This window comes from Schistocerca cancellata, chromosome 6 (genome assembly GCF_023864275.1).
Source record: "Schistocerca cancellata isolate TAMUIC-IGC-003103 chromosome 6, iqSchCanc2.1, whole genome shotgun sequence".
Classification (NCBI taxonomy): domain Eukaryota; kingdom Metazoa; phylum Arthropoda; class Insecta; order Orthoptera; family Acrididae; genus Schistocerca; species Schistocerca cancellata.
Window position 1 is genome coordinate 191,813,053 of NC_064631.1, and position 26,152 is coordinate 191,839,204.

Here is a 26,152-nt window from a genome sequence, read left to right on the forward strand (position 1 = left end):
TGGAGAAATGTAGGGTCCCCCTGAATAGGTCAGGCGTGCACTACACGCCGGAAGCGGCTACAAGGGTAGCGGAGTACGTGTGGAGTGCACATGGGGGTTTTTTTAGGTTAGAGAATCCCCTCCCTAGGCCCGACAAGACGCCTCCTGAGACGCGGCGAGGTAGGAGTAGGCAAAATGCAACAGGGAATAACAATATTAATGTGCTAATAGTAAACTGCAGGAGCGTCTATAGAAAGGTCCCAGAACTGCTCTCATTAATAAACGGTCACAATGCCCATATAGTACTAGAGACAGAAAGTTGGCTGAAACCAGACGTAAACACTAATGAAATCCTAAACTCAGATTGGAATGTATACCGTAGAGACAGGCTGAACAGTGAAGGGGGAGGCGTGTTTATAGCGATAAGAAGTGCAATAGTATCGAAGGAAATTGACGGAGATCCGAAATGTGAAATGATTTGGGTGAAGGTCACGGTTAAAGCAGGCTCAGACATGGTAATTGGATGTCTCTATAGGCCCCCTGGCTCAACAGCTGTTGTGGCTGAGCACCTGAAGGATAATTTGGAAACTATTTCGAGTAGATTTCCCCACCATGTTATAGTTCTGGGTGGAGATTTTAATTTGCCAGATATAGACTGGGAGACTCAAACGTTCATAACGAGTGGCAGGGACAAAGAATCCTGTGAAATTTTTTTAAGTGCTTTATCTGAAAACTACCTTGAGCAGTTAAACAGAGAACCGACTCGTGGGGATAACATATTAGACCTTCTGGCGACAAACAGACCCGAACTATTTGAAAAAGTTAACGTAGAACAGGGAATCAGCGATCATAAAGCGGTTACGGCATCGATGATTTCAGCCGTAAATAGGAATATTAAAAAGGTTAGGAAGATTTTTCTGTTTAGAAAAAGTGACAAAAAGCAGATTTCAGAGTACCTGTTGGCTCAACACAAAAGTTTTGTCTCAAGTACAGATAGTGTTGAGGATCAGTGGACAAAGTTCAAAACCGTCGTACATTATGCGTTAGATGAGTATGTGCCAAGCAAGATTGTAAGAGATGGAAAAGAGCCACAGTGGTACAACAACCGAGTTAGAAAACTGCTGCGGAAGCAAAGGGAACTTCACAGCAAACATAAACATAGCCAAAGCCTTGCAGACAAACAAAAATTACGCGAAGCGAAATGTAGTATGAGGAGGGCTATGCGAGAGGCGTTCAATGAATTCGAAAGTAAAGTTCTATGTACTGACTTGGCAGAAAATCCTAAGAAATTTTGGTCTTATGTCAAAGCGGTAGGTGGATCAAAACAAAATCTCCAGACACTCTGTGACCAAAATGGTACTGAAACAGAGGATGACAGAATAAAGGCCGAAATACTAAATGTCTTTTTCCAAAGTTGTTTCACAGAGGAAGATTGCACTGTAGTTCCTTCTCTAGATTGTCGCACAGATGACAAAATGGTAGATATCGAAATAGACGACAGAGGGATAGAGAAACAATTAAAATCGCTCAAAAGAGGAAAGGCCTCTGGACCTGATGGGATACCAGTTCAATTTTACACAGAGTACGCGAAGGAACTTGCCCCCCTTCTTGCAGCGGTGTACCGTAGGTCTCTAGAAGAGCGTAGCGTTCCAAAGGATTGGAAAAGGGCACAGGTCATCCCCGTTTTCAAGAAGGGACGTCGAACAGATGTGCAGAACTATAGACCTATATCTCTAACATCGATCAGTTGCAGAATTTTGGAACACGTATTGTGTTCGAGTATAATGACTTTTCTGGAGACTAGAAATCTACTCTGTAGGAATCAGCATGGGTTTCGAAAAAGACGGTCATGTGAAACCCAGCTCGCGCTATTCGTCCACGAGACTCAGAGGCCCATAGACACGGGTTCACAGGTAGATGCCGTGTTTCTTGACTTCCGCAAGGCGTTCGATACAGTTCCCCACAGTCGTTTAATGAACAAAGTAAGAGCATATGGACTATCAGACCAATTGTGTGATTGGATTGAGGAGTTCCTAGATAACAGGACACAGCATGTTATTCTCAATGGAGAGAAGTCTTCCGAAGTAAGAGTGATTTCAGGTGTGCCGCAGGGGAGTGTCATAGGACCGTTGCTATTCACAATATACATAAATGACCTGGTGGATGACATCGGAAGTTCACTGAGGCTTTTTGCAGATGATGCTGTGGTGTACCGAGAGGTTGTAACAATGGAAAATTGTACTGAAATGCAGGAGGATCTGCAGCGAATTGACGCATGGTGCAGGGAATGGCAATTGAATCTCAATGTAGACAAGTGTAATGTGCTGCGAATATACAGAAAGATAGATCCTTTATCATTTAGCTTCAAAATAGCAGGTCAACAACTGGAAGCAGTTAATACCATAAATTATCTGGGAGTACGCATTAGGAGTGATTTAAAATGGAATGATCATATAATGTTGATCGTCGGTAAAGCAGATGCCAGACTGAGATTCATTGGAAGAATCCTAAGGAAATGCAATCCAAAAACAAAGGAAGTAGGTTACAGTACGCTTGTTCGCCCACTGCTTGAATGTTGCTCAGCGGTGTGGGATCCGTACCAGATAGGGTTGATAGAAGAGATAGAGAAGATCCAACGGAGAGCAGCGCGCTTCGTTACAGGATCATTTAATAATCGCGAAAGCGTTACGGAGATGATAGATAAACTCCAGTGGAAGACTCTGCAGGAGAGACGCTCAGTAGCTCGGTACGGGCTTTTATTGAAGTTTCGAGAACATACCTTCACCGAAGAGTCAAGCAGTATATTGCTCCCTCCTACGTATATCTCGCGAAGAGACCATGATGATAAAATCAGAGAGATTAGAGCCCACACAGAGGCATACCGACAATCCTTCTTTCCACGAACAATACGAGACTGGAATAGAAGGGAGAACCGATAGAGGTACTGAAGGTACCCTCCGCCACACACCGTCAGGTGGCTTGCGGAGTATGGATGTAGATGTAGATGTAGACAAATAATTGTTTCCAGTGCCTTTTGCTCAGTACAGGATCATTGTTAGGACATGGGGAAAACCTGTCACAACAAAGTTATTCTGCAAACTTAGAGAGATTATGCCATGGATATTGTTTTCTCATTTCCATTTATGTTATTTGTGTTTCCTGCACAAAAAGTTGTGCCAGGATGGAAAGTTGCATGTTATTAGCTCTATTATGCAAGGAATAATGGCTTGCCAAACAAAACTTTTCTGTGTTTGTAGCTTTGAAAAAATTGGCTATTGTGTAAGCATCTCTAGCACCAACACCAAGGTTCAGATGGAGCTGAAACTTTGCGGAAGTTCATGCTGGTTCCTTACGTACGTTCTGTACAAATTTCAACAACATGGAAGATGGTCAATCTGGGAACCCTGGTTCATTTTTCATGGAATGACCTCTGCTGAAATTAAGTTCTGACCAGCCTTTCTGTCTCCCGATGACTAATTTTAAACTTACACACAAAAGCAAACATTTTAAATCAGAAACCAGCAATCTACCTTTCTGTATTTAATCTATTCATAGTAATAACTGATATATACCAATTTGAAGCTTCGATTCAACATATTTACTCACTACAAATATTTATCACTCACCATTTCACATTTCCTGGTGAGATGTCTTCTTCCAGCTTTTGAAGTTGTAGAAATTTTTCATTTACATTTTCTTCAATTACAAGTTCATCAATTTCCATTTTAAATTCTGTTTCTACATTGTCTATAAAACGGCTATGTATTTGGGCTGGATATTTCCCAAGAAGTTTTCCATAACACTCTTGCATCACTCCTTCACTAAAACATGAAACACAAGTCAAGATTCTGCCATGCATATGACACTGTATCAATATATTACATTGTATGTGATACTATGTTGACAGGAAGGACAAAGATCTCAGTAATCTTAGAGCTGTCACTAAGGGCAAGTGTTTTCATGAAAGCAGTTGCAAACCAATATCTTACCGTCTTGCAAGAAACTGAAAGTTCACACACAATATCTTTTGTAACTGGTTCTGTAATTCCAAAAGATATTCTGCCCGCCTCTATGGCTGAACTGTGATTGCCCATCTAGCACTCAGAGATTCTGGGAGTGATTTCTAATACTGCCAAATATTATTACTTAATAGGACAATTAGAATGGGGTGCAATCAGCCTTGTGAAAATAAGTGAAGAGCTACTATTTTGAGAAAGCTGACATTATTGGTCAAGATTGTGACATGCAACCCACATGCCCCACCATACTAATTCTGCTGGCACAAAACATTAGAACTGGCTGTCAGTGTGTGATCTATAAAGCTTGATGTGGAATTCTTATCTTCGTTCTTCTTAGAGTAATTCAAATCTAGCCAAATCTGGGAAACATAATACAATTATTCATGATTTATGTTTTGTATTGGCTCTTTCTCCTTTGTTGCTGATAGTATTTTGCACTCTATGGAGAGAAAGTGTAACAGAGACTGACAATAAAAAGCCACAGCTCATAAATTCCAAATTAAAAGCTTATTTTGATCGATACGCAGAATGGTGCACAAACATAAATAAATTGAAACACATAGAACATAAATTATGCCATCAATCGAAATGAACAAAACAAAACCATAAAATGTTAATAAATAAAGGCACAAGAATATAAAGATTTGTCCAAATTGGAAACATTATGTGGCTAGTTCATGAGAACTTGTATATTTACAAAGAAAATGTAACTTATTAACAGTAGCTAGAAGTAAGTAAGTTTAAAATTTAGAAGGTGCTCAACACTTCCATATTAATACACAAAACAGAGAGCAAGTGATCTACAAACTAGCGGCATGGTAGAGGCACACCTTGTCTTGCCCCAATGGCTGGAAGAAGGTAGGCCTTCACCTGGTAACCTCATAATGACCATAACTTATTTCTTCCTTTACCCACTGTTCTAGCCACCTTACACATGATCCTATGACAACTCTGGTAACACCCACTGGATGTACCAGTGGATCAACCAATATAATCACGCATATGATCAGCAAGGCTTAAGGTGTGGTGTGGTGTGGTGTGGTGTGTGGAATGGTACATTCACTGATACCCGGCAATGTGAAGGAACAACAGCGGCAGATTTAAGGGCTGACCTCACTTGTCCCAACTCATTAGTGTGTGCTACATGCCACCCAGTGGACTTATTCACAATGATCTTGCGATACTCGGCTATTTTCTGGACAATGATTTGGCCATTGTTATTCCCTGGTGTCGACATCTGCTTGCACAAAGACATGTCTGTTTCCCCATTGTGGCACTGCCTCCATTCTCCATTCGATCATATGTTGTACCTTCTGTAAATGAAATGCTGTGTGTGTGTGTGTGTGTGTGTGTGTGTGTGTGTGTGTGTGTGTGTGTCAGAAAAACTTACAGTGTTATCCAGCACTAATGTTTGAGTTGTTCAGCGATTCTTTAGAGGACTTAATTGGCAAGAATTCTAGAAGTCTTTGTCTCTGTTTAATTCAAGAAGACTCAGGTTTTATTATTTTTTGTGATGTAATTGTACTTAACTGGTGTTCAGTGGAAGCTGTGTTTAATAGAGTGCTTCTGGGGATCCAGCCCAGTTGTTGTTTCTATTTTATGCACAATATTTTGATGACCACCCCAGCCTCCTCCTTCAGGTGCTGCAAGTTCTGCTGTTACGTGTACTTGCTGCCTGGACTCCAACCAGAGTGTGAACTATAGTTTGTCCCACACCACAATTTATAGCTGAGTTTGACTACAGACACCCACTACACCATTCGACGCTCTTTGGTTTTTCAGGGTTTGCACAAACATTCCATGAAGCACAAATTCTCTCAGTGTTTCAAACTCTGGAGTATGTAATGGCCAGTGAGATTTTAATAAATTGAGTGTTATGTAAATTGAAACCATCATCCCTGTTTATTAAGTTTTCTGACATCTTTAGTTTGATAGACTCCTTCATTACACTGCCCCAGTAACTTGGCATTTACACCACAATACTGGTCTCGTCCTATTTTATTTCATGATTATATTCAAGGCAGTGCTTGGTGTCAGCTGATTTGCTTGGTTGTTTTAGTCAGGTATGGCATCCAGTGTATTTTACTCCTTTCAAGTAAGATAAAAAGTATTCTTTGTAATGTTAAAGACAATCCAGGTCTCCAAAAGCTGGGTGTATATATATATACCGTATTTACTCGAATCTAAGCCGCACTCGCATCTAAGCCGCACCTGAAAAATGAGACTCGAAATAAAGGAAAAAAAAAAATTCCCAAATCTAAGCCGCACCTGAAATTTGAGACTCGAAATTCAAGGGGAGAGTAAAGTTTTAGGCCGCACCTCCAAATCGAAACAAAGTTGGTCCATTGTAATATGAGACACAATTTAGGTCGAATGAATGACGATACAGCTACAGTAGTTTGGTTCGCCTAGTAAGCTTAGCAGTTAGGCTTTACCAGGTAGCCATTGCTATGCGTCAGGCGCTCCGTCCATATTTATATGGGTACCCTTCCTTTTTCACGTGCTTCGTCTGGTTTGAATCGATTGCTTATTTTGCTTTGATCTGATACGTGCCATTTTCTATGTTATAGGTGTTTACGTCAGTCACTCTAAGCTGAAAATGCATTACTATACTGTGTCATCCATTGTTTGTCGCATTCGATAGTGAGTGTTTACGGCCTGTCGCTGCTCGCGGCATGGCTTGCGTTTGTGCGCGCTACCGCCGCCTACAATTAAAAAAAAGAGAGGAATCGTCTCATTAGTGAAACAATGGCAAGAGACTGCTATTTGTTGTTACACTGCTGCTTTCTTTGATAATGATCAACAAGAACCAAATAATAGACTGCGGATGATAGAACATGTTCTGAACGAGAGTTTGGCGAACATTTTTCTCCGTTTGAAACTCTTCGCGGCCGCTTCTTTAGTACATCAAATTCTGCACAGAAATTTGTCATCTTAGATTTAAAAATCTAGTCAGTTGCCGTGCTTCATTTCTGACTGTATCACTATTAGGCATAAGAGTAATACAAATATAAACATGACACGATACGTATATTTTTCCGCGTTTGCTGTTGTCTCACTCTAGTTTCGTAGTTTATTTGGCAGACAGGATTTAAATGAGATAAAAGCAAACACGAAAGAATACATGGCAAAATGTTTATATTCGTATTATTCTTATGGTGAAGAGAATACTGCATGTGTTTCACATTTCATCAGGTTCCTATTAGCAACCATCTCTTATCGCAGGTAGGAAAAAATTCAGAACGTAGAGTTGACCATATTGACAAAAATCCCAGTATTACCAGTCGGATTTTCATAGTACATTGAAATTCGAAGATGAACAATACGGAATTTGTATTTACTTCGTTGGATAATGTATGAAAAAGCAGTGGTCGAAACTCGGGCGGAGAAAAAAAACTCGTCTTCCAATTTTTTTTTTAATTTTATTTACTGACGCAGAGGTTTTGGCGCCAGTATTTATCTTTGTGCCTACAAAGGATTCCTGTGTAGCGCTACATGTATTTGACGGCAGAAGTTAGTTGTGGCGGCACCTATCAACATTTTTCAGAACTTCCGCTTGCTTTGCACTCGATTCTAAGCCGCAGGCGGTTTTTTGGATTACAAAAACCGGAAAAAAAGTGCGGCTTAGATTCGAGTAAATACGGTATATACCAAATCCAATGGAATGTGGCATGTCTTACACTGGGCAGACCATCAGAACAGTCATGGAAAGATGCAAGAAACTTGGGTGACACACCCGATTAAAACAACCTAGCAAGTCAGTTGTGCTGAGCACTGCCTCGAATAATCATAAAATGAAATACGATGAGACAAGTATCATGCTGCATATGCCAAGTTTCTGAGTCAGTATAATAAAGAAGTCAGTATAATAAAGAAGTCTATCGAAATAAAGATGTCAAAAACCTATTATATAGGGATGGAGGTTTCAATTTACATAATGCTTGGGGTCTGGCACTCAATTTACAAGTATTGAAATCAATCTGGCAATCACATCCATCAGATTTGGAAAAACCTCAGAGAATTTGCGTTTCGTGAAATACCAGTGCAAGGTCTGACAAACAAAAGACCTTAAAGGGAGTAGTGGGCATTGGGAAATAAACTTAGCAGCAAACAGTGGTGCGAGACCAACAACAGTGTAGAGTCTGGTTGGAGTGCAGCACCCAAAGAAGAAGGATGGGTCAACTGTCAAAATACTGAGCATAAAACAGAAACAACAACTAAGCTGAATATGCAGAAGTTCACTCTAAATCAATTGCGATACGAAAACCTGAGAGATTGAAAGCTGCGTTGTTAAAGAAGCAGACTTATAAAAGTGGCAATGAAAGCTGTTTGGAACTTTGAACCATCCATGTCAGAATAGGACTATCAGGTACTTTGCTAGAGTGTTACAACCATGATGGACAAGTAGGTTTTTGAGTCCTGAAACCAACAGTTCAACCAGCAAAAGAGCTCGTATAGAAGCTGATGTATCTGATACATCTACAACAGCTCCCAGCAATCCCCTGCTTTTTTAGTCATTTAATTAAGCTCCAGAAGACTGAATAGTGTACTAAAAGTGTTTAATGCTTCATTGCCAGGCAAGTGACATTAAGTGAGACAGTGGGCATTTCTTCAACAAACCAAGAGCTCTATTATCTTGGGCATAAATAGGCTCCTTTATCTGTACAATCAGGGCAGCCCCTACCCACTATTTATTCACTTTTATGTGAATATTTTGCAACAACAATGCATATGGTGGCCACTAGTTTATAGGTCCTCCAACATCGTAAAGCAACATCAGACAGTTATGTGTCGTGGATTATAGTCCTGCAGGGCCTGAGTAGAAAATGCAGTTTTACGTGTTCTTGTAGAAAATCATATGTAGAATCATTAATACGTGCCATTGTCATCAGATTAGCACCAGAGAGTGAAGTGCATGTGCAAGCATTATCGCAGAAAGATCCTCATTTAGTATAAGTTTTGCATATTCCTAGGGGTTTCAAGACTTCACAAGCAGCTCAGGCCTCATTCTGTGTAGAATATGATATATCAGAACTGTCATTTCGAATGGAAAATGTGGCACGAATAGTCCACCTGATGGTGAAATTGCAAAGATGGCACTCAGTTCAGGTGGAAATGGAACAGCCACCGTTTGACCAGGCGGGCATCAAACTTCATGCTATCACAGTTTTTCAGTTTGGCTTTGGCAAAATTTTCGTAGCCTTCCCACTTGTACTTATTGTTTTTCTGCACATGGTAGACATAATTGGCCATATTATAATGGCTGTCAACAGTGTTTTCACCAGGGTCATTGCTGTACACCCGGCTTAAGGGTACACAACAATCACCACGAGATGCTGCAACCACACAGGTACCACACCACTCACCTGGATCCTCTCAGTTCTTAGTTGCAGACTCCAGATGGCGCTCACATATTCAGACCATTTTCTGCTTCTGATCTATGTTTATCTGTACACTATACTGACTAGTTGTGGATACTGTGCAAGCGGTTCATAAATGTCAGGTTTGTTAGTCCCAGCAACTGGCACCACCTAAAAATACCAGCAGTGGCCTCCATCTACCAAGCTGCTGGACTGGGTGTATGGCCTATTTCACGTGAAATAATCCAGCGGCTGTTACTCTCATATCAAAGATGTTTATAAAAATCTGGTGTAAGAAAATACATACTGAAAGAGAGCTCAAACAACTTTTCCTGAATTTTTCAACCAAAACTGCATTCAGGGAGGCCTTTTTGAAAATGTAACTCATTTTCACAACTTGGGTTGGTTGGAAAGGCGAATTAAATGTTTTTAACAACTACAACTTTTTTATTTATGATTCAGTTTCACTCAATTTGGTAACATTGGAATGTTAAAAGAATCAGCTACAATATAAAATTAATAAAATGCTGGAATTATGCATACAAATATTTACAAATTTGTAACAAAAGCCTTTTGTAAAGACTTTTTTTCAAATTTCAGCAAAACCACAAGTTCTGTCGTGTTAATATTTGTTTCACATAATGCCTATTTTACATTTCAAACGGTTACATGAAAGTACATGAAATAACAACAAAAAATTCAGTCTAGCACCTGTACTCACGGGTGATATAGGTGCTGTGTGTGTGTGTGTGTGTGTGTGTATTTTGGAACAGTTTCTTAAGTGTTCTTACTCAGAGCATCCTAAGCAGAGATTTCTGCTGTGTCAGGTTTAAATCTTTTTTCTTCCTTAACATATGTATTAGAGATCACATAATGTAGTCATTAACTCTTTCTTGCTTCCTCTTACATTTGTTCATAATTCATCTTTTGTCTGATTAAGAGTGTCAGAAAAAGTTTAAACCATCCAGTCCTTGAAACTTCCTGGCAGATTAAAACTGTGTGCTGGACCGGCACTTGAAACTGAGACATCTGCCTTTCACAGGCAAATGGTCTAAACCAATGTTTTCTGGGTTTCATGTCAGCAGAGGTCTGTCAAAAGAAAAACAGTAGTAGTAGTAGTAGTAGTAGTAGTAGTAAAGAGATTGATTTAATAGCTTATCAAGCCTGAATCGAGCTGACACTGAATTACTGAATCTAAGATGTACCTGCGAAAACACTGACATTTTTCTCATTAAAAGCCTTGCATTCTATAGCCTGCCAAGGATGGATGGATGGATGAATGAATGAATGAAAAGTTGAAGATCCAGAATATACACCAGATACATCTATAAGCTTTGAAAAACTTGATGAAATTTGTGACTTACTTGACATTTTGCCATTTAAGGTTGGCAAAAGAACAAGAGATAAGTGCCGTGAAGACATTCGATCCAAGTCTATCGCTTAGAATTAAAATTTCAGCTAAGAGCATCAGAAGTGCTACATGTTCCAGTGGAAAATGTGTCTGATGAATATGTCACTGCTGAATGCACAGAATGTGTTAGTTTAATGCAAAAACATCAAGAGAAATTTAGCAGAAGTTGTGCCAAAGAAAAACTGCAAATAATTTTCTTAGCATCAACCTTATGGGGTAAAGAAAAAAAATCCAAGCTATAAACTGTGGAACAGAGTAGCTAAGAATGTGGAAACTATGATGATTATGTAGGCCTAAGTCACATTCCTGCTAATAAAAGAGGTGGTCCATTTCTCCCTTCAGAAAATGGCACAAGAGTGTATAAGACAAAAGGATTCATTCTGTATAATGTGAAAGATGTTTACATAGCTAAAAAAAAATATCCTTCCGATAAAATTGGTTTTATGAAGTTTTGTGAACTTCGATCAAAGAATGTGTTCCTATAAAATTTGTAGAATGCATAGCATATTTGTATGCGTTTAACAACAAAATGCAACACTGATGTAAAAGAACCATACACTGAACATTTACAGAAAGTGGTTTGCAATCTGGAAAATAATGATTGCTTGCTGCATAGCTGGTGTCAGTGTCCTGAGGAATATGAGCTGTATAATTTTTTACTGGAGTTTGAATCCTTATAGGATTCTGAAAACGTTATTTTCAAGTGATTTATTCAAAGGATTGCATTAAGTCAATACTGTTGTGTTGTATAAACAATTGTTTGCAGCAAAATACAAACACATTCTAAGATTTCCAAAAAACCGCTCTCACCTATATACTGGAACAAATACCACACATCCAACACGTAATGTACTTCAGTGATGACAGTCATGCAAAATATCAATATTTTAAGTACTTCACTAATTTGTGCCATCAGAACCAAGATAATCACGTAACTGCAGAATGGAATTTTTTGCCACCAGTCATGGCAAAAGTACATGTGATAGAGTTGTTGGTACTAGTAAACATTTACAGTGTCCATATAACAATCACATCTCATATCTAACAAATTTACATTTGCTAAATCTTGTGTAACAGGAATACAAAAGTCTTTAGGTACCACAGATGAGATAGCAAACTTCACAAACATGTTACAAAAATGGCATGAAATTGGTTCTACTATTACAGGGACATGAGTTAATCCTTTTTTCAAACCAATAAATTACAGAAGGTTGCATGTTTCATAAAAAGAGAAAACACACACACACACACACACACACACACACACACACACACACCACTCAGGGATGCCTTAGGCCTGTTCCAAATGGAGGGATGCCTTAGGCCTGCCTCTGATAGTGAGACGTGATCAGTGTATCACCAATCCTTCTCTCCAGTCATTGTTACCAATAGATGAATCCTGATAATGCTGCTGCTTCTTTATTCAAACAGCTCCGCATCTGGTGTCACAAGGCTGAATGGACCCCATTATAGATCTCCCTAACATGTTTCATCATCTACTAAATCCATACAAGTTCAAATTTGACTTCAAAACAAGGCATCTATCACTATTAAAGAAGGAATGTACATCGCAACTATCTATGATAACCAATGTTGGCTTGGAAAAATTCTGGAGGCCAGTGAAGAACATAGAGGTGCAAACATCAAATTCAGGAGACCAAGTAGGCCTTCCTCAAGTTTATTCATGGTCGATTCATGCTGACGTTTGCTGGATTCTTTATGAAAATATTTCAATGACTATGCCTGTTCCCGACAGAAGTATAAGCAGCAGTTAGTCATATACTTTCATATTTTGAGATCAGACTCAGTATTTTTCATTCAAACTTGTTTAAAAAAAGAACACTTTTTTGAATGTTGTGGATGGACTAATGTAAAATGAAGATCAACTGTTGTACATTAGTTAAGGGTCACAAAAATGAAATGAATATATTTTTACTTATGTACTTTCAGTTTTAAATCAACTCCGCCATAGCTGGTCCCAAGCCCGGTTGAGAAAGGAGAGGGGGGGGGGGGGGAGGAGTAATACCTCGTTAAAAAACCTTGGTTCACTTGGTCTGGGTGATAGTACCTTGTGTGGGCCCCTTGTCAGGGATACGGTGAAGACACCAACGGCAGAGAAGATGGACTTCGGTACAGCAGAGCTGGCAGCAGAGGCACCTTTTCTCTTTGGGTACAAAAAGAGTACAAGTAGTGCCTGTACCCCAGAGGGGCGGCTACAGACAGCGTCTGACTCATAGTGAGTGGCTGATTTTAGGCTGGGCATCCTACTGTCTATGTGGAAAGTAACGGGAAACTATCACATTACATTCCCAAGCAGTACACGGTATGTCTCTCCATGTGAAAGATTGCGGAGTTAAAACTTCCCCTCATTCGGATCTCTGGGAGGGGAACACACTGAGAGTAGAAATATTTGAAAGGAAGAAAGGGACAGTGAAGGAAGGAAAGACAAGGATTGGAACATGGAATGTGAGGACACTACTGCAAGCAGGAAAGCTAGAGAATACAAAACAGGAGACGAAAAGGAACAGATTAGATACCCTTGGTTTGTGAGAGGTGAGACGGGGAGAGAATGGGGAGATAGAAAGTAGATATTATAAGCTCTTTTACTCAGGGTAAATCAAAAGTGGTGAAGACAGAGTAGGAATATTGATAGGGCAAAAGCTGAAAAATAAGGTAATGAAGGTACAATATATTGATGGAAGACTGATGATGATACGACCAAAGGGTAGTTCAAAAGATTTGGTGTTAATACAGATACATACGCCAACCAGCCAGCATAGAGATAAGGAAGTGGAAGAATATTATGAGAAAATACAAGAACTCATCAAGAAAGAAAATAGAAATGCCTGCATTATCGTCATGGGGGACTGGAATGCAGTGGTGGCTGACAGAAGAGATGAAGACACAGTAGGAAAATTTGGATTAAGAATAAGAAATGAGAGAGAACAACTAATTAGTTTGCGTAAAGAAAATTCATTAGCAGTGGGTAAAACATTATTTGAGCACCACAAAAGGAGATGTTACAAATGGATATTAAATTTGAATAGGGAAAGGTATCAGTTGGACTACATCCTGGTACAAAAAAGGCTTAGGAACTGTTTGAAGAATGCCAAAGCTCATCCAGGAGTGGATATAAATTCAGACCACAACCTAGTAGTGGGAGAAATACAAGTGAAATTGAAAGAAGTCTGGAGGAATAAAGCAAAGGAAAGACTAAACATAGCAAGCCTCAAAGATGTAGAAAAGGCATCAGATTTGGAGAACAGACTTATGGAAAAATGGGAAAGAGGTAGTGTTGATGAAAGTTTTAATGACAAATGGATAAAAATGAGGGAAGGACTCATGGACTCTGCCAAAGAAGTACTAGGAATTAGAGTATCCCAAAGTACCAGGAAAGAATGGATAACAGAAAACATGTTGAAAAGACGGAAGAGCAGAGAAAGTGGAAAAATGTAGAAACTGAAGAAGGCAAAAAGAGGTACAGGAAACTGAATAATGAATTAAGAAGATAAATCGAGGAAGCAAGGGAAAACTGGATGAAACTGAAATGTGATGAAATAGAGAAAATGGAGAAAGAGGGAAAGTACAAAATGATGTATAGTTTGGTTAGTGAGTTTTTGAACGTAAAAGAAAGAGGAATAACATGGAAATAGAAAGAGCGGATGGTACTCTAGCAGAAGAACCACAGGAGGTTTTGAACAGATGGCAAGAATATATTGAATGTCTGTATAAGGGGGGTGAAATACACAGCGAAATTAAGGTTGAAGAGGAGCAATATGTGCTGGAAGATGGAGAGGGATTCACCATCTTGGAAGCAGAAGTAGAAAAGGTGCTGAAGGAGATGAAGAATAGGAAGGCATGTGGAATTGATGATTTGCCAGCAGAACTGTTGAAGAGTCTGGGAAACAAGGCAAGAAAAGAAATAGTCTACCTCTGAATGAGATATATAACAAAGGGGAATGGCCTGAGGACTTCCTTGCAACAGTTATGATACCAATAGAGAAAAAGAGAAACACTAAAAAGTGTGAAGAGCTTAGGACCATCAGTCTAATTTCTCATGCAGCTAAAGTCTTGCTGAGAGTGATGAACAGGAGGCTATATGGCAAGCTGGAGAGAGGGATTGCAGACGAGCAGTTCAGATTTAGAAGAGAAAAAGGAATAACAGATGCTACTGGCCTGTAAGGAGAAAAATATATGGAAAAAGGTAGAGATATATTTGCTGTTTTTATAGATTTAGAAAAGGCTTTTGACAGAGTTCATTGGAACAAGCTGATGGATATTTTGAAGAGGAAAGGAGTAGATTGGAAAGGGAGACGACTGATACAGAATCTATACTTACACCAGATATGTATTGGTGGAAAGAGAATAGAATTATAACATTTGATGATGATGAGTTGGGTTGAGCGGGTGCTCGACATCACGGTCATCAGCATCCTGACGAAAAGTCAACATGAAATCTCATGGGTGGGGAAGAAGGCTGTCCCCACATGCAGAGCAGTTTATAATGTACTAAATTCTGCTGCCCGTCCCCACCAGTTTAGGGATGAGGCCTGATAGTTCACAAAATTTCATCACTCTGTTAACACTGGTATCGGTATCTGCGAGGACGGTGGGCAGATATCCAGAAGACCAAGGACTGCCCTAATTTCAGTCTACAGGACACACGTATCCACAATATGCTAAACTGAAAGCGGCATGCCACAAACTTCACAGAAAGGTGGAGGAGGAGGAAGCCATGTGTGAAAGGACTATGCCCGATGTGCAGTCTGGTAAACAAAACCTCCTTCCAGCGGCAAGGCTGACACGAAGCCCGCCAAGCTTTTGTGGTCGGTTTGAGCGACCGCAGTTTTGTTGTCCGACACCTGCAGCCATTCAGTCTCCCACTGACACATGACGCATCTGTCAGAAAATGAGATAATGGAGTGCAACGGCATGGGACATTGATGGACAGCACCATCCCAACATGCTTCCTTAGCAGCTTTATCAGCCATGTTGTTACCCTATATCCCAACATTGCCAGGTATCCAGATCACCTCCTTGACACGGCGCTGGAGCCACTGTAAGCAGTCATGGATGAGCTGAAAGCTGAATCAGTGGGTCTACCAGATACATTTGGTGAAGCACTTGCAGTGCACTAAGAGAGTCGGAACAGATAAGAAAACTCATACGGTGATGCCTGTGAACCCTCACCAGTGCCATTAGAATGCCATTTAACTCTGCATTTGTAAATTGTCTGGAAGACGTATTTTAAAACCCCTATCAGGGAAAACCACAGAACAATCGAGAGCATTCCCCTGCTGGGGTCCATCTGTATAAATAACGGTAAAACTATGGTACATACTTAAAATAGACGAAAACAAAGTTGTAAAAATCATATCTGGAGTACAATTTTTCATGTACTGTGTCAAGCTTAAAATCAATCTGGGCCTCTGAAGACACCAAGGCGGCAGTGTGTTCCATCCCTGGGCATGTATTTTCATGCCCGAGAGATCCAGATTCTTGAGGCAGTCCGTAGCAAGTATACCAAATGGCTGGGTCGCTTGGGGCTGATTCCTGAACAGTCATTCGAAGGTGGGTTGGATCACTGAACTAAATGGCAGTGACTGAGGTGACGCTGGGATTTTCAGCACCTGTAGAGCCAAAAGAATACGTTGCCAAATCCAGAGTGGTGGTTCACCAGCTTCTGCACACAGACTCTGAACTGGGCTGGTCCGAAAGGCTCCAGTCGATATCCAAATGCCTGCATGGTGGACAGCGTCTAACATCTGGAGGTAGGAAGGATGGGCCGATCCATAGACCACGCTGCCGTAGTCTAAGCGTGATTGAACACATGCCATATAAAACTGTAGGAGGCGGGACCTGTCAGATCCCCATGTTTTTTCACCAAGGCATTTCACAATATTCAACAACCAGAAGCCCTTTGTTTGTATGTCTTTCAGGTGTGGGAGCCATGTTAATTTCGAGTCAAATAATAAACCCAAAAAGCACACTGTGTCTTGAAAAAGTAAAATACGGTCCCCCATTGTAAACTCTGGTTGTTTAAAACTCCGACGAGCACGATTAAAATTGACACACACAGTCTTCTCAGGTGAGAACCGAAAACCAGTTGTCTGGGCCTCGGTTTCCAGGCTCCTAATGGTCAGTTGTAGCTGCCTCGTCGTAAGATCAGAGGAAGAGCAGAAGATTGCAAAGGCATCCACAAACAAAGAGCATTTGACACGTCTCCTGACTGCAGAGGAAATGCCATTGATAGCAATGGCAAACAATGTGACAGAGGACACTGCTCTGCAGCACACCATTCTCCTGAACATAGCAATAAGACATGGCATCGCCAATGCGATAACGAAAACGCCTGTCCTCGAGAAAGGATTGGATCAGAAGCGGCAGGCATCCACGTAGTTCCCATTCGTGAAGTTGGTGAAGGATGTTGTACCTCCAAGTAGTGTTATATGCTTTTTCGAGGTCAAACAACACACAAACTAAATGGTTTCGGCATAATAAGGACCCCTGTATCACCGTCTCCAGTAGAATTAAGTTGTCAAGAGTGGAATGGTGGCACCTGAAACCACACTGGGAGCAGCTCAGGTAACCTCGGGACTCGAGCAGCCAGACGAGGCGGCGCTTGACCATGCGTTCAAGAGTCTTACCCATACAACTAGTAAGGGAGACACTCCAATAGGGGCACTACGGTCCTTACCTGGTTTCCAGAATGGAATTAAGATTCCCTCCTTCCAAGTAATGGTGTACTGTCCATCAAACCAAATCTGATTGAAACAAGAGAGGAGCTGACCTTTCGCTTCAGGGCACAGATGACGAAGCATGGTATAATGGATCTCATTCGGTCCTGGAGCAGTGTCTCTGGTTGCAGATAAAGCTGATTCCAGTTCCCACATGGAGAATGGAAGGTTGTAGACATCTTCATTACGCGAGAAAAAATTGAGCTTCCTCATCTCTGCAGTCCGACGAAATACCTGAACAGAAAGAGCTTGTCTGGATGACCTAGTAACAATAAAGAAGTGTTCAGCTAAAATGTGTGCCATCTCTTCTGGCGTGTTCACCAAGACCCCATTATTTGACAAGGCCGTAAGGGGACATGTACTACCCTTGACTGAAATCCGTCTTATTGATTCCCAAACGTGCACAGCAGAAGTGGACCGATTAATGGAAGTCGTGAATTCCCTCCAGGAAGCCCTCATCTGTTCTTTGATCACTCGCCTTGCACGTGCTCTCACAGACATGTCTGTAGTTGGACACCATTTGAAGTTCCAAAGAGATGTCCGCCTGGCCCTGATTGCCAATCGACAGTTATCATTCCACCAAGGTACAGGCCGTCGCCCGAGGTGGTTACTAGACTTGGGGATGGACTCTGCGGCAGCCCTTTGGATCTCATGAGTGATACGGGACACCACCTCTTGTGCACAATCCTTTCATTCAAAAATAGCCTGTCAACTGTACTGTAACCATTTTGCCCTTTGTATCATCCACCTGCGTGGTCTCCTGCTGGTCACTACCCTAGGCGGCAGACGAATCCATATTGGGAATTGGCCACTAGAATGTAAATCTGGAGCCACTTCCCACTGAACTGAATCTGCAATAGCTGAGGAACAAAAGCAAAGATCAATAGCTGAAAAAGACCCTGTAGCTGTGGAAAAGTGAGTCATCTGACCCGCATTCAGAAGGCAGATATCCTCAGAATGGACGAGTCGCTCGATCAGTCTACCCCTGGAGCAAGTAGTAGCCGAGCCCCACAGCACATTGTGGGCACTGAAGTCCCCCACAAGAAGGAATGGCTGCGGGAGTGCCCGGAAGAGGTCTGCCAGTGTGTCAACATCCAAAGTGTCATGGGGGGGGGGGGGGGGGGGGGGGGGGGATCAGGTACAAAGAACACACTGTGACAGTAAACGGTGAGAGAACTTTCACAGCAATTGCTTGGAAGGCTGTGGCAAGAAGGACAGCAGATGAGTGGTATATGTCGTCAAGAAAAATAGCCTCTCCACCTTTAGCCCTGCCTACAGTAGTATCGTCTTTCCTGCATATGGGTAGCCCCATAATGTAGGTGTCTCTGTGACTTTAAGATGCGTTTCTTGTAAACAGATGCAGAAAGGTTTATCCTGGACCAGCAGCTGCAATTCTTCCAAATGTGAGAGATATCCATTCAAATTCCACTGCAATACAGATGTCCCTATGGAAGACATTGGTTAGCGATGGTGGTTTACTGGGGAGGTCAGGGGGAACGTTAGCTGGTTCCGCGTTCTCTAGTTCCTCTGATTGGAAGTCCATATCTTCAAGAGCATAGTCGCCATCAGAAAGGGAGAGTGCTTGTCGATCCGAAGGCTTACCTACCACTTTCTTGGACTTAGAACTACTTTTAGAAGGACATTTTTCTTTACTAGCTGGAGGAGGCTGCCTGGATTGCTGGGATGGCTTAGGTGGCTTCTGATTTTGGGGAGTGGAATGTGGCTTAGGTGGTAAGTCTACTGCTGATGGCTTCCGAGTGACATCAGTTGCAAGTGGAGCGTTTCGCCTACAGGTACAGCGATAAGTGCATGTGCTTGTACTTGAATCTGTGGTCGGAGTTTATGTGAAGGCATCACACTTGGCTATTTGGTGTTTTAAGGGCTGATGCAAAAGAAGTTGCAAAAACCTGTGGTTGGATGGCTTTGTAAGCCGTTTTAGCTTCACCATAGGGTATGCGTCTCTGTACTTTCAACTCTTGAACTTTCTTTTCCTCGTTGTAAACCCCCACACTTTCTGCTCCACACTGGGTGATGCACAGAGCAGTTAAGACATTTCGGACGAAGTGTACAAGAAGTTCCTGACTCGTGAGTGGAGCCTCCACAATTGCCACACATAGCCTTCCCGTTACATCCCATAGTGGTATGGCCAAACCTTTAATATTTATAGCATCACATGGGGTTAGGAACAAACGGGCGAACCTTAAGGTGGATATAGCCGGCAAGGTTATGTTCAGGTAATTCGGGAGTACTAAACGTTAGAATAAACGTTGTCGATTTTTCCAATTTGCCATTGACTCTCCTCATATAATTCTGCACCTCCGTGACTCCCACAAATCTTCACACAACTACGTGGGGTCCATCTCCATTATATCTGAGCAGGTAACCATGCCCTTGCTATAATTAAGGCTGTTATGCAATTCAGCCTTGACTGGGTAGTCACGTAAGTCCTTACATCCCAGAAGCTTAGATATTTGGGTGGAATTAGCAGTTTCAACCAAAAGCGTTCCGTTACGTAGTCGTTTGACACTTTTCAGAGACCCAGCAATACCTTCCAATGCCTTGTTAATAAAGAAAGGGGATATCTTCTCAAAGCTTCCACCGTTTTGCTCGATTACAATGAAAGTGTTATGGCACACTAATGCCCTGTTACTATTACTAGGAGACTTCTTTTCAGGAGGACTGACCAACCTAGCTCTCTTTGAGGAGTGGGTGTAGGTGTTGCCTGACGGAACACCCATCCCGTCAGGAGTAGTAGTTTCATGAGACAGCTCCATAAGGATCCCGCGAGATGCTAGGGAAACAACCGTCGACCCAGGCAGAAACCTGCATGCCTGATTCAACTGGGGTGCGGCAGGTGCCCCAGAGGTTGCTCGCTAAAGACTATTTCACCCCAACAGCCATTCACCTTCTCAGCTTGTAGCACACCTTGAGGTCGAGGTTTTTTTTATAGAGGTGGGTACCTTCCTTGCAGTCCAGGCGGTGGAGCCAAGACCCCCATTCTCCGAAACACACAACATTCCACCGCTGCGCCGCACGGTGGTCGCTGAAGTATGACCAGAGCTTACGGTGACAGAGGACTGGTGGCGCTTTACCAGTCCCTAGCTCAAGAACCCCGGGGTCGCCAAGCCCATACTCAGCAAACGAATGCTGAGCCCCTGACAGGGTACAAGATTTGCTAATGAGGTGGTATTAGTGGCAAAAAGTGAGCAGACAGTGAATAACATGCTGAAAGATCTGAATGAAGCTTGTGTGAAATATGGGATGCAAATAAACACAGCAAAAACAGAGTATGGTCATCAGTACAAGACACAGCCTGTCCACAATTAAAATAGGACAATCTACCATTAACCAAGTAAGTGCATTGAAATATCTCGGAAGCACAATAACTGAAGACTTGAGAGGTCACCAGGAGGCAAAAACTCTAATTGCCATAGCGAAGGAGGCATTCAGCAGAAAGAGGAGACACTTATGTGGCAAATTAGATAAAAGTCTAAGGAATATGCTTGGCAAATGTTTTGTCTGGAGTGTGGCACTATATGGGGCAGAAATGTGGACACTGAAACATGAGGATGAAAAAAGGTTATAAGCATTTGAGATGTGGAGGAGAATGGAGAGAATAAGCTGGATGGAAAGAGTGAGTAATGAAGGAGTATTGGAAAGGGTTGGTCAGAGACAATGTCTGCTGAAGGTTGTAAGAGGAAGGAAAAAGAACTGGTTGGGACATTCATTGAGAAGGAAGTGCTTGCAAGCAGATGCTTTGGAAGGATTGGTTTGTGGGAGAAGACTGAGAGGAAGAAGGAGATACAAGATGATAGATGACATAAAAGGAACACGAAATTATGCAGACCTGAAGAGGATGGCAGAAGAGCAGACACCCTGGAGGACTATCACGTGAAAACTGCCTTTTGGCAGAACACTGATGATGATGAGTTTTAAATCATTAAGCAGAACAAACATCCTTCTAATTTTGTTGTTGTTGAAAGGTATGATAATTGGCATTACGTGAAACAAAAATTAAGATGGCGAAACTTGTGATTTTGTTAAAAAATAAATAAAGCAGTTCCTAAAATTTGCAAAATCTTTAGAAACAAATTTCTTTAGATTTGTAAATACTTGTATTCGTGATTCCAGCATTTTAATACTTTGATATCAGAGCTGATACTTTTACTTTTCCAGTGACACCAAACTGAATAAAACTGATTCATAAATAAAAGAGTTATAATGGTTATTGAACTATATGCAGTGGCAGACAACTGCATATTCACCCACCACACTTACAAATGTGCACTGAGGGCCAGGCAAGGCTCCTGCTTTACATTGGAATGTTGTCAACAAAAGATTTGCAAGGCTGTTTATCACCAAGCCTCCTGCAGTTTCCATAGTGTCTGGAGCTGCAAGCCGTGCTGATCCTGCTGTGGTATGCAGTTTGCTGTAATCAGTGCTGTAGCTGCACCTATTTGCATCCTCACAGTCATGTGTCCATGTGACACCACACCTATATTCCAACGCTGGCGGGTGCTTAAGCCGTTACTCAGCCTCTTGGCAACCATTTTTACTTCTGTCTCCAGACTGACCATCAGCTGCTTCGAGCCTACACTTCAGACCACAATACATGCTGCTGCTGCTATCCATCAGATAGTGGTGTCTCCTGCCTTCGCCGGGACCATCAGCTGCTGCACATCCATCAACCACTCCTGCACATGGAGCTGCACCTTTATGGTACACCAGCTCACAGCCTCATGGTATGGTGCCACTGATCATCCACAGTATCTCCCAGTTCATCACCACTTCTGACAATTGTGCACTTTGTCGTAGTGGTCACTCTCTACACAGTGTCAAGATAGACTTTTCATTGTACTCTCCAGTGTCCTCTAAACCTGTACCGAGTTATCTGCGGTTAATAAACAAAGTATTATTACTGCACCTTATGAATTCCATCACTACCATCATGCCACTCGGGTAAGGTTACTTTGGTTACCAACTTTTAATCGCTTTTCTACTGATACCAGTTTGTGAAAATGACCCACATTCCAAATGGACTGTCATTTTGATCCAAAAAATAGAGGCAAAATTTGTAACTCATTTACATCAATTTTTGATGAACATCTGTGAACTGAGGTAACAAAATTTCCTTATTTTGCATGATTTTAAATTAAATGAACAGCATGTGGATTTTGCGGGCCATATCAATGGAGCCACAGCGTGATTTTTGCAGATACACATCCTTATTTCCCATATCTTATAAAAATGCCACAGACCACAATGTAAAATACTACTGTTGCTATCGCAACCCCATTTCTATTAAAGGAGCCCCACAAACTCTTGTTACAGTTTACTTCAAAGTGTCTTAACACTTGATCCCAGAATGGAATTCAGCATGCTACTATACTTCCTTTTTACCCTGTGTCTAATGGCATGACACAATGTTTATGCCACAAATTGAAGAAAAAGAAGTTGAGATCTGCTCCTATCAATTCTGCATTGCTACCCTTTTTATCATTATAACAGCCAAAATCATTCCGAGATCGGAGCCCCTGCAGGCCCTTTTATAAAGACACAAACCTGGAGAGATGGGCTTCACATGGTAAACTGGGCCACTCGTGACAATATGCTGACACAGCATTTAAACCATGGCCTTCATTGGGTATCGCCGTCTGCCTGCCCTCTACTGCCCACATGTTTAACAAAGCCAGTCGGAACTTTGGCATGTGGCATAAGTGACTTTAGCAGCCACAACAGATCTGATTGGGCACACACAAATGCTGGCCATATGACCACACAGGTGATCACAGCATCGGTCGGTCAAATCAGCGACTCACTGAGTCTTCAACTGTTGTCATTCTGACATCCACCAGTCTGCTGTCATCCTGACAGGACCACCTGTCAAGGGGGGGCCAGCTGCTGCCTGACAAATCAAGAGATGAACTAAGAACCTCTCAGCCAGGCAGGAGAAACAAACACCATCCTGAAAACCCAAAGAATGACTCTTCCACCACACCGTAGCAGTCATTGCACACCAGGCTGCTGCATTTTGCATGAAAGCCCTTTTCGGTCCTTGCTACATTTGTTGCAACCCCCATCAGTGCAAGGAGGAGGAAAAGAAGAAGAAAAAGAAGTAGTGGAAGAAGGACAATAACTTCTCTACCACTAGCAGCATCAGGAGCTGAACCTAGCCTTCACAGCAGGCTGTGGTGCACACAACTTGTCCTCTCCCACACCAGCCAGGGCAGATTCAATGGAGAAGAGATCTTGTAATCCTGCCATAAATTTCTGTTTGCCTTCTATGAGCAAACCAATGGCATGAGCATGTTCCGAGAGAATGGTTTGAGTTCACGTGCTTCCCAGTCAGACAAACTTACAATAGTCTCCCAAGTCAATGTCTGATTTATTCAGTGAATCTTCACAGTACTTAATTGGTACCATATATCTATGGAAGTCTTTGTTTCCATTTCGTTCAAGAAAAGTCAGGGTCTATTATTGTCTGTGATTTATTTGTACATAACAGGTGTTCAGTACAACCTCAGTTGTTGAAAAAGCAGTCTTAAAACATCAACAGAGTGCGGACTGCATGTAGGGCAATGTAACTTAGGAAATTGAAAAAGATGAATTTCATTGGTGAAATACATCTCGTATGATTCAGGTTTTTGAAAATCACATCTACTCTGCCTCTTAGATAATGAAGGCATTTTGAAGGAGTATCTTGAACACACAGTCGAGGCAACTCAGTGTCACAACAATGTCATTCCCTTGTGTTAAAATAGCGGTTTACAATGGTTTCATTCAAATTTTTGATAAATTTAAAGTCAGAATTATTATCCAGAGTACTGGACCTTTCGTACTCCACAAAAGCTAGTTCCTAAAGCCTCTTGACCATTTAGTATGTGAGGAGCCCAAATAGTTTGTGCTCACACATAATCTGATGAAGTGATAATGATGATGATGGGGTTCCAAGGGTCTGAAGATCATAATTATTAAGCCCTTTATTCTCATAATCCATTGGCAAGACAAAGAGTTTTGCGAGTAATATAGATAGAGTCTGGTCAAGAGCTGCGACATTGTCACAAGGAATGGCTTACAGAAAACATTGAACTGAGGATAGTCTTAAAAGAAGATGAGGAATGTGCAGAGGTGAAGTTTGAGTGATGTGAGGAAGAGTGTGACTAACAGTTCTTCCAAAATAAGAGCTGGGGCAGAAGATGTGCCCCGTCACTCCCTCTCTCCCAACCCTCTTCACTGAAACTATAGTCGACTTGGCATATGATTATGTTCGAGGCTCTTGGCTCTGAGCACTATGGGACTTAACATCTGTTGTCATTAGTCCCCTAGAACTTAGAAGTACTTAAACCTAACTAACCTACTGAAGCGCCTAGAACCGCACGGCCACACCGGCCGGATTATGTTCGATGGCTAGCAGTGCTGTTGCCAGCCTTCAACTGCAAAACACAAATGGCTGCAGCGAAAGAATAATCTTCTATAGAACTGCAACAATATAGAGATGCTACCAAAGAGATGTTTCCAAAATTGTGTTACACAGGCACACAAAGTGGCCACACCCAGCCCACTGTAACAGCCAAGAGATCTGTTTATGTCACCTCAACTTTAGGAGAGGATACCATAAAAGAAAAAAGTCAATAGAATGTATTGCATGTGATAAGGACACAGACAGAATAGTCATGTAAGATTTGGAGTTTATATTTGGACTGAGGTGGAGCATTGTATAACAGAATTGTTTTGGCATGCAGTAAATCTTAACCATAAAATTAATTATGAGTTCTTGGTGGCGTGTCTTTAAAGTACAATAACTGCTTCTACAAGGAGACAATAGACAGTGTTCACGCAGAGCACTCCAGTAGCAAGGCGGACTCAACTGTGATGCACAGGGCTGCTGACCTGTGAGCGACACAGCCATAGTCTAATTGAGTTAAGTGAATGATTAGTAAAGTTTTACCAGAGCCTGTTGATTTTCTAGCAAAGAAAAGTTTTCAAGAAAGTGCAGGGAACTTAATTTCTGCATACCAGTTGTATTGAGCTGCTGTACGTGCAGTAACCATCTCAGTTTGTAGTCATACTGCAGTCATAAAAGCAAAGTAATCTTTCATTTCCAGCCATTGGTTAATCAGACACGATTCATGGTGCGGATGGACAGACGAGTTCTGTAGAAGTACAAAACTTGGGGTTTTGTAGATGAAAAGCTGCATGCATGATTTTGGGTCCATATCCATGTCTTCTGAGTGGGTGTTTCATGTACACATCTATGTTGATTGCTACACTGCAACAAGGTGTCACCACACTGTGGCAAATGACTTTTGTATACTGGGAAAGAACACTACCAAGTGTCCTCAAAGTGCAAAGGTCTACCTGACAGCAGACCCCAGATATGGATCTGGACCTTCAAAATCTGCACTGACATAGTGGGATCGAATTGTTGTTTCCAGACAGAAACAAAGTCTTTCTAGGATGGGTAGGATGTGAGCATGCCATGTGTGGATGCAGGATGATCTGGCCACAGTTCACGAACTACTGAACATGTTGTTGGCTACGGTCAGTCACCATTAGGCTGCTGCCTTGGGGTGTAAGGTGGTGGAGAATCTGGTGCATCACATGCAACACCTCAGGTGCCACTTGTTTTGTCCACAGGCTCTGCTT

At 41.7% G+C, this 26,152-nt stretch overlaps 1 protein-coding gene across 1 annotated transcript in view; it reads right to left on the bottom strand.

Annotated features, from left to right (window-relative positions):
* LOC126190783 (uncharacterized) overlaps window positions 1-26,152 on the bottom strand; it is a 62,094-nt gene that overhangs the window by 29,893 nt on the left and 6,049 nt on the right. Inside the window, exon 2 of the mRNA XM_049931324.1 lies at window positions 3,606-3,800. Within this exon, the coding sequence (XP_049787281.1) occupies window positions 3,606-3,800 (195 nt within the window). The remainder of the gene's footprint in view (window positions 1-3,605; window positions 3,801-26,152) is intronic.